Source organism: Dipodomys ordii, unplaced genomic scaffold, assembly GCF_000151885.1.
Source record: "Dipodomys ordii isolate 6190 unplaced genomic scaffold, Dord_2.0 Scaffold120, whole genome shotgun sequence".
Lineage (NCBI taxonomy): Eukaryota > Metazoa > Chordata > Mammalia > Rodentia > Heteromyidae > Dipodomys > Dipodomys ordii.
The window spans coordinates 1,897,555-1,907,348 of NW_012267336.1; the positions used below are offsets into that span (position 1 = coordinate 1,897,555).

General features: G+C 45.1%; 1 protein-coding gene across 1 annotated transcript in view; it reads right to left on the bottom strand.

Annotated features, from left to right (window-relative positions):
• The window catches only part of Cmtr1 (cap methyltransferase 1), a 59,467-nt gene extending 53,897 nt beyond the window's left edge, over positions 1-5,570 (bottom strand). The window contains exons 1-2 of the mRNA XM_013029637.1: positions 5,393-5,570; positions 2,484-2,618 (exon numbers count right to left, since the gene is read on the bottom strand). Coding sequence (XP_012885091.1) covers positions 2,484-2,613 — 130 coding nt within the window. The 5' untranslated portion in view covers positions 2,614-2,618; positions 5,393-5,570. The remainder of the gene's footprint in view (positions 1-2,483; positions 2,619-5,392) is intronic.
• Positions 5,571-9,794: the final 4,224 nt, after the last annotated feature.

The window sequence follows — 9,794 nt, forward strand, 5'->3', positions numbered from 1 at the left end:
AAAAAAAAAAAAAAAAGAATCTAATAGACTTTTCTGCCCAGGCTGGCTTCAAATCATGATCCTCAGGTCTCAGCCTCCTGAGTACAGTAGTTGAGATTACAGGTGTGAGCCACGAGTACCTGGCTCCCAGTCTTTTTTTTATGGTCGGTCATGAGGCCTGAACTCTGGGCGCGGTCACTGTTCCTCAGCAATTCATCTGAAGGCCAGCACTCTACCACTTGAGCCACAGCGCCACTTCCAGCTTTTTCTGTTTATGTGTTGCTGAGGAATTGAACCCAGGGCCTCATGCATGGGAGGCAAGCACTTTACCAATGAGCCACGTTCCTAGCCCCCACAGTCACATTTTTAAAAGCTGAAATATATATCCTTAAAAGGACCTTGACCATCTATATTTACCTTCTCTCTGAGTGATGTTGAGAGTGAATATCCTCCACAATACCAGCAACACAACAAGTATCATTTATTCCCAGATATGCTCTACCTTTCCCTTGTAGGCCTTCTCCCCAAACCAGAGCCCTACCCAAGGAGACCCACCTTCCAAGCTACTCAAATCCCAGTGGGGAGTAAAATCATCTTTTCTCAACAGTCCCTACAACCAGTGTACTCTATATGCCATTTAGAAACCCCAATTACATGCAACTTTCTGACCTCCTACCCTGGAATCCACCATGACTTTGTGTTTGTTGCCCTGGCTGGTCTCAAACTCATGGCTCAAGTGATCCTCCTGCCTCAGCCTCCAAACAGCTGGGAACCAGGGCAAGCACAATACACCTAGATCCACTGAGACTTGAAAGGTACTCATCCTCCGCACACACAGGTTATGAGTTTCTTCTCCAGTCTGGATGGATCATAGCTGCACCAATGCTCCATGAGGTATGCCCCCTGTCAAGGCTTGCTGTGGACCAGCTTCCAAGTGACAGGTAATGATTAAATATCCTGCCATGAGCCTACCACCTACGAAGAGACTAGATCTCCTACCACCTCAAAGGAAGCTCGCACTTTCAGTCACCAAGCTGTTACTACGTTCCAGTCCAGTTTAGCAACGACCCAGCAGAGAATATAAAACTGCAAGCCTGCTGATGAACAGTGTCCTCCCCTCAAGAACCCGAGAATGTGACCTTACTTAAAAACAGGGTCTTTGCAAATGTAATGAAGATGAGATAATACTAAATTAGGGTGGTCCTGATGTCCTTGTGAGAAGAGGAATATAGGGACACAGACAAAAATGAGAGGCAGAGGCAGAAATTGGAGACAAGCTGTCACCTCAGCTAAGATGTACCAAGAATTGCCAGAAACTACTAGAAGCTACACAAGCTCCATCTTCTTAAGAGCCTTCTCAACAGCATGTAGCCTGTTGACACCTTAATTTCAGACTCTAGCCTTCAGAACTGTGAGAATAAATATTTGTTGTTTTAAGCAATGCAGTATTTTAATCTGATGCAGCAGCACTAGGAAACAAATACAGTTGGCAAGTCAAAGTTACTGCAAATGTAACTACTCTTGTTTGGGGTTTGAAAAAAAGCTCCTAGATATTACAATTTCTCAGAAAGCATCTGTAGAAACTATGAATGCTACTTTCAACAAACCAGTGAGATCTTTTGAGTTTAATGTAAACAGCAAACATAATGATGTTATGTTTTGACTTGTACTGCTGATGGAATGGAGAAATTCTGCATGCTAAAAACCTGAGAATCAGACCAGAGAGCTGTACACCTCCTCAACCAAAGAGCCCCAGGGTCATTAAGAGCTATTAAAAACAGATCACCCAATGTTCTCTGCTTGTTCTAACCGGCTTAAGGCAGCAAAACAGTGCCACCTACTGAAGAACCAACAACAGAACCAAGGTACATTTGAAAAAAACTCCTTTTTTAAAAATTTTTGCTGATAGTGGGACTTAAACTCAGGGCCTGGGTGCTGTCCCTGAGCAACAGCTCCACTTTCAGCTTTTTTTTTTTAATTGAAGATCATAGACTTACAGACTTCCTGCCCTTGCTGACTTCAAACCATAATCCTCAGATCTCAGCCTCCTGAGTAACTAGGACTGCAGGTGTGAACCACCAGCACCTAACTCCAATTTTTTTATTTAAAACAAGTTTCGGTGCTTTCAGTAGAAGGGCAAAATGACAGTCCATAACCAACATCTTTCTTTAAAATTTCCCTTATTTAGGGACTGGGAATGTGGCTTAGTGGTAGAGTGCTTGCCTAGTCTGCATGAAACCCTGGATTCGTTTGCTCAGTACCACATAAAGAGAAAAAACTGCAAGTGGTGCTGTGGCTCAAGTGGTAGAGTGCTGGCTTTGAGCAAAAGAAGTTCAGGGACAGTGCCCAGGCACTGAGTTCAAGCCCCAGTAATAGGCTAAATAAATAAAATAAAATTTGCCTTATTTTCTCCAAGGGGCAATGGATTATAATCTGGTCAGCCCAAGCACCAAGATTCAAATAACCAGAGGGCCAGAGGCCTCACGCCATACACACAAACATACCTTTCACTGCATGATTGACAGAGGGCGGCTGATCATCAGACGTGGAGCTGAGGTTCAGGGCAAACTCTGCAACTCTTTTTTTCTGTTTCTTGATGGGAGCAGTGCATTCTGGGTCTGTTCTCCTCTTCATTGTTACTGCAATCATAAATCCAGACAGTCAGCTGCCCTTGGGTTAAAGCCACTAGGGTTGAAGGAAGGATTCCAAAGCATAAACCATCAATGGGATGAGATTTGGCAACTCCAAACATCTTCCAGTGCCAGCACTTGAATAGCTAGCTCTTCCTCAGAATGCAGTCTAGGAAGAAGGCTAGCCAAGCTCGGGTTTTCAATAACAGCTATTAGTTTTACTGGAAAATGTGATGTGCTCCCAGACCCAGAGTCCTTGCACCACTGGTACCAGATACTAAAAAGTCATGCATACATCAACGCCATAAGCCCCAGGAAAAGGCTTTCAGTAATAGTTATTCTGTACTTTCTATACTAGCTATACCTGACAATATATACAGGAAATGAATTATGAAGCCTACTATAAACCAATAATTCCAAGTTGGCAGGATTATTCCAGAATGATATGTTCTATCATTATCAGCTCACCAAATAATTAAGTGACTACATAAGTATATGGTACAAATACTGAGTTTCTGGTTCATTTCCTAATGTCTGAAAATAGGAAAAAATGGGAAAGTTTTTAACCAGAGCATGGAATGTAAGCAATGGTTGGATTAAGGTTGAGGAAAGAAGAGTGGGAAAAGATATTGGTGCTGCTGGGCATCTAGATTATTGGACTGAGGGCTAAAAGGAATTTTAAGAAGGGCTGGGATGTAGCTCAGTGGCAAAGCGCTTGCCTAGCAAGTGCAACGTCCTGGGTTCGATCCCCAGTACCAAAAAAGAAAAGATAAAAAAAAAAATTTTAAGACTAGGAATCCACTTCCACCAAAAGAATGGAGTGCCAGGCATGGTGCAGACCTGTAATCCCAGCACTTGGGAAATAAAGGTAGGAAGACTGTGAGTTTAAAGCCAGCCTGGACTATATAATGAGATCTTGTCTCAAAAGACCAAGGACTAATCTGAGAAATACGGTTCAAAGCTAGCCCAGGCAGTTAAGTTCATGAAATTCTTGTCCAATTAATCATACACACACAAAAAAAGCCAGAAGTGGTGCTGTGGCTCAAGTGGTAAAGTGCTGGCCTTGAACAAAATGAGCTTAGGGACAGCACCGAGGACAGAGTTCAAGGCCCAGGACTGGCAAAAACCAAAACCAAAACCAAGAGCTGTCATAAACTGACATGTTGAATTGAAATCCCTTTTAAAGCTAACAATAAAAGCCTAAATACTATAAAAACCAAGTGTCAAGGATGTAGAGTGTTTGTCTAGCATATGCAAAGCCTTAAATTTGATCCCCTTCATTATGAAAGAAAAGATGCAAACACCATGTCCCTATCATCCATGCCCACAGATAGGCCCATGCTAGGAAAGCATGGAAAAAACAAGGGATGGAATGAAGTGATTATGAGACTCTGAAGGTTTTTTTTCTATGTAATTTTTTAAAATATTTTTATTATCTTTAAGTAGTTGTACAAAGGATATGCCATTCAACAAAGCAGTTTATGAATACAGTGCCATTCAACAAAGTAGTTTTATGAATACAGTGCCTCTTGATCAACAGTCACCTGTGACTCTGAAATCTGAAGGAAAAATAGTGAATACAATGGGGCTTACCCACAACTGATTGGCTATCAAGACCCCAGAAAATGAGAAAGGGCTCAAAATAGGAGCAAATAGCAGCTGGGCTGTCCCTGGGGAAGAGGAGGTGCAGAAGTAACAACAGTGGTTTTATAACCTGGGCCGAAGCAGCCAGAAGAAGAAAGCAATGGAATTCAAAGGGGCCACAGATCCCCACAATCTCACAAAAGTTCATAATTTTTGAAAGAACAGTATCCCTTCTCTTCAGCCCAAAGATGAGCCAATCAACCCAAAGCACAATCACACGCTGAGAGAGTTTTTGTTTTGTTGGCGGTCCTGGTGTTTGAACTCAGAGCTTTATGCTTGTTCCATAGGCCCTCTATCACTTGAGCCAAGTCCCCAGCAGGAGACAAAATAACTGGCACAGACAGGGCCTATACTGGGGAAATATAAAGGAGACAAAAGCACACAGAAAGCAAGGCCACACTGAGCCATGACCACTTTACAGTCTTAAATCCCCTCAAAAAAGCCCAGAAGCCTAGCTGTAGGAAAACCCATCACAGAGCCTGTTTGTGGCCCACATCCAACGCAAAAAGGGGGGGGGGGATTCCTTTGATTCTTAAACTACTGCAGGAAGACTGGAAGCATGAGAAAGTCACTATGGACCGTATCCAGGCAGGTGCTCGGAGAAGAGATTGTGGTGTGAAAGGCAGGTGCCGATGCTCCTTCTCAAATCGCATCAGCTGAGATTTGGGCCTTCCAAGCCATCCAAATCCAACCCTCTTATTTTCCCATGGAGGAAGGGCCACAGGGTTAACCAACGCCTGGTCAAGCGATCTGCACACGCCAGAAGATGTGCTCCGGCCAAGAACCTCTTAAGTGGAAGGCAAGAGGCCTGGTTCTACCTGCTGCTTGCCTACCGAGGGGGGCTCCATCCAATCCCCTGCGCGGTTTTCTCTCTGCGCCTCGATTTCGCACCGCCGCCCGTTTTCATGGGAGGAAAACACGGGCTCCCATCTCCCCCGACCCAGCCTTTCCATCTGGGGTATCACTGAGTGTGTGAGTGTGCGCAGGGATGTGTATCCGCGGCGGCTGGGGCTCCGGGGAAGCAGCCGTGGGGGAAGACTCGGCCCGAGGGCGGGGAGACCCCGCCGCGGTGGAGGGAGGGGATGCGGGGCCCGCTCGCCCGCCCGCCCGCTCCCCCCGGGCCGCGCGTCCGCACTCACGCTGAGGGGAGAGGGCGAGGTGCCCGGGATCGCACAGGGGGCGTCAGGCCGATACTGTCGCCGTCGCTACCGTCTGGCCCGGCCCGCTCCGGCCACCGGCAGAGCCTCGGCCGCGTCCCTCAAGTTTCGTTTCCCAGACCAGCGAACCCCGTCCGCTGGCCGCGACGGCGCGCTCCGGTCCCGCCCTTACAGGACGCGCGGTCTGATGACGTCAAGAGCGCGCGCGCCAGCCCCACCTCCTCCGGGCCCCAGTCAAGTCCCTGGGAAAAGGCTGCGCAGGATCCAGCCCGCCCCACTCGGGTCCTAGGGTCCAGTGCGCCTGCGCCGTAGAGCCGCCAGGGAAAGGATGCAGAAGGTAAACTCACTAGGCGTCCTCTCCAGCCGGGAGGAGAGAATCAGATACAAAGCTAAAGGGACCTGATGCCCTCACGCCACCGAATCTCGGGCTCATCATTTTACAGAGGAGCATTCATGTAGAGGTAGACCATCTGCTGGTTGAAGGCAGGAACCGGGGCATCCCGCAGCATGGCTGGGCTTTGTGGCCCAGTGTTTGTCTAGCATATGTGAGGCGCTGGATTCGACCCCACACGGAAAAGAGAAAAGAAACAAACAAACAAACAAAGCCGGGCGCCGGTGGCACACACCTGTAATTCTAGCTACTCAGAAGGCTGAGATCTAAGGATCGCAGGTTAAAGCCAGCCCGGGCAGGAAAGTTAATTGAATTTACCTTGCATTTTTCTGTCAAACCACAAACCAATCCATTTGTCCTCTTTCTGTCATCATCTTTTATGCACTCAGGATTTTTTTTTCCAGTAACCTCCAAATCATAGTGCTTGTTTCCAGTTGCAATCCTTCTAATGCATCTCCACAAAGCCCAAGTGATCTTAAAAAAAACAAAAACAAAAACCCCACAAACAATTCGGCTGGGGATGTGGCCTTAGTGATAGAGTGCTTGTCTAGCATGCATGGAGCCCTGGGTTCGATTCCTCAGTACCACAGAAACAGGAGGAAAAAAAAAAAGCTGGAAGTTAGTGGCGCTGTAGCTCAAGTGGTAGAGCGCTCGCCTTGAGCTGAAGAGCTGAGGGACAGCACCCAGGCCCAGAGTTCAAGCCCCACGACCGACAAAAAAAAAAAAAAAAAAGCTGGAAGTGGTGCTGTGGCTTAAGTAGTAGAGTGCTACCCTTGAACAAAAGAAGTGCAGGGACAGTGTGCAGGCCCTGAGTTCAAGCCCCAGGACTGGCAAAAAAAAAAAAATAGATGATCCTATTACAACCATCATCAATAATTAAAATGTGCCAATGGCATCCCACTGCTATTAGCATAAAGCAGCCTCCAGATGGCTTGTATGATCCTCCAGTGCGACCTCTTCTGCAGTCATGTCTCCTACTTCCAGTCCCTTAAGTCTCCTCATCCTGATCTTCTGTTTCTCAAACATGCCGTGTCTCTTTAAAGGTTCATCATCCTTTCCTGACTCCACAAATACACTTCAGGAGCACTTCCCTTCCAACTCCATTGCACTCTTTCCTTTCACCACCAAAAATCTTAACCAAGTATTTTATAAGGGCCCTTTGACTCATCAGCTTTCCTTACTCACAGTGTGAACTCTGCAAGAAAGGTTATGTTTTTCTCTTAATGAAATTTACAAGGGTTAACATGGTACAATAGACATTTATTGAATCTGTGTACATACGGAAGGTGAATATAAGTGGAGCGATGTGTCTATGGCCATAACTAGAAAGCAGTATGTAATGTAAGTAGTATTTAATTCCAGCCTCTATCACTAAAGCTGAATGTCTTTCCTTCTCACCAATTCTCTAGGGATGGAACCCAAGGCTTCTCACATGTAAGGTACATGCTCTTCTACTGAGCCACACCCCTACCCAAGAATTCTCCACATATTGTGACATGGGCATATTTGGTTATCTTGAGGAATTTATGCACAGTCACAAAAGATATAAAATAACAAGCATCTGCCAAGTGCCATTGGCTCATGCCTGTAATCCCAGCTACTCAGAAGGCTGAGATCTGAGGACCAAAGTTCAAAGCCAGTTCACAGGCATGTATGTCTGTGAGACTCTTATCTCCAATTAACCACCAAAAAGAAGTGAGCTGTGGCTTGAGTGATAGATCACTAGCCTTGGGCAAAAAAGCTCAAGGACAGCACCCAAGCCCTGAGTTCAAGTCCCAGGACCAGCACAAAACAAAAATAACTATTCCAGTGTGGAAATGTAATAGTGAACATCCCCAATCCCCATCCCTGTATAACTGATAAAAGCCAATTTAAAAAAAAAGGTTCCAGAACAGCAGCTTTTGAAATGGCACCTCTGACAATACAATCCTCTATAAAAATAACGAAAACAATATCAAAACTGCTAACTAGGAGAGAAAAAATGGCCAACTAGAAACATCAGGGAATTCTCTCCCATCTACATAATTGAACAGATAGAATACATGTGATGTCACTGTTTTTTTTGGAGACTACAGAGCCCATCCAGAGAAGGGAGTGGATAATAACTTTTTCTTCCTTCCTTCCTTATTTGTTTGCTTATCTATTAATTTCAGCTCTTTAGCACAGTACCAGCTAGCCATCCTCTGTCACTCAGCCAGGAGCAGACAGCTGTGCACAGTGTTCCTGGGCAGCTTGTAATCAACTTGCAGGATCCTAGGCAGGCAGAAATGGCCTTGTCCTCCACAGGTAGGGAATCTGTGCTCTGACAGAACATTGGACTGGAGCTTCTGATCACAGAGGTACAGATAAGGAGAGCAGCCATTGCAGTTGGTTCCAAGCCTCTCCCACTCTGGAAATGTGACCTCCAGAGATTTACAGGGCTAGCACATTTTTTACTTTATTTTTCAATTTTTATTTATATTTTCATTCATATTTTTTATTTTTCATTCAACTTTTATTATTGTGGGAACCAGTAAAGTAGAAAATTCAGCCTGATGTCAGTGGCTCACACCTGTAATCCTAGCTACTCAGGAGACTGACATCTGAGGATCACAGTAAAAAGCCCGCTCAGGCAGGAAAAGTCCATGATTCTCTTATCTCCAGTTAATTACAGAAAAAGCTGGAAGTGGTGTTACAGTGCAAGTGCTAGAGGGCTACCTTGAGCAAAGGAGCTTAGGGACAGCACCCAGGCCCAGAGTTCAAAGCCCGGACTGGGGCGGGGGGCACAGGAGGGGGAGAGAAAAAGGGAGGGAGAGAGAAAGAGAAAGAGAGAGACAGAGAGAGAGTGGGGGGAGAATTCAAAAGCAATTGCTTATGTGGAGAAAATTAGAAAGTAATTATATAGTCCATGTAAACACTTGGAAAAGACCTGATAAGATCTTAACCTCTCAGGCTGCTCTTGGATACTGAGACAACCAATGGTTTTCATCATCATATGATGATGATGATGATGATGATGATGATGATAAAGATGAAAGAACACTAACCAATATAAACAGCAGCTCCCGGAGAAGGGGGAGAAACTGCCTTCTAGAGAGCTCAAAGGTCTAATTTCAATAATAGAGATCCATCCAAAGGAAGTTATCAAAGGAAAAAAAATCCACCCAAACTATTCCTGAAAAAGGTATGAAAAGCAGATATACTAGCAAAGACTTTAAAATAATTCTAGGGCAGGAGCTGGTGGCTCAAGTTTGTAATACTAGCTACTCAGGAGGCTGCGATCTAAAGATCAAGGTTTGAGGCAAGCCCAGGCAGGAACGTCTGTGAGTCTCTTACCTCCAATTAACCACTAAAAAAGCTGGAAGTGGAGCTGGCCTTGAACACAAAAGCTCAGGGACAGTGCCCACGCTGAGTTCAAGCCCCGGGCCCAACAACAACAACAACAAAAACAGTTCTAGTTGAAGAACTAAAGGAAGAATTAGTAAATCCAAAGGAACTAGAGGAAAGACATATAAAAATAAAAGCATAGATTAATGAATTCAAAACAGAAACGTAAGACACAGATCAAATTTTGTTCTCCAAAATGATTAGTAAATAAATTCTTGCCACACTGACAGAAAAAAATACAAATTGTCAATATCAGAAATGAAAGAGGAATCCAGGGTGCTGGTGGCTCATGCCTGTAATCCTAGCTACTCAGGAGGCTTGAGATCTGAGGATCACAGTTCAAAGCCAGCCTGGGCAGGAAAGTCCATGAGACTCTTATCTACAATTAACCACCAGAAAACCGGAAATGGCGCTGTGGCTCAAGTGGTAGAGCACTAGCCTGGAGCTAAAGAGCTGAGGGACAGTGCTTAGGCCCAGAGTTCAAGCCCTACAACCGACAGAAGAAAAAAAAAATCCTAAACAAGATACAGCAAATCAAATTTAGTAATGATCTAGCACTATGAGGACACACCCTTTGTATATGAATTTGTACGTGAATGCTTATAACTTGATTCACAGTTACCTCAA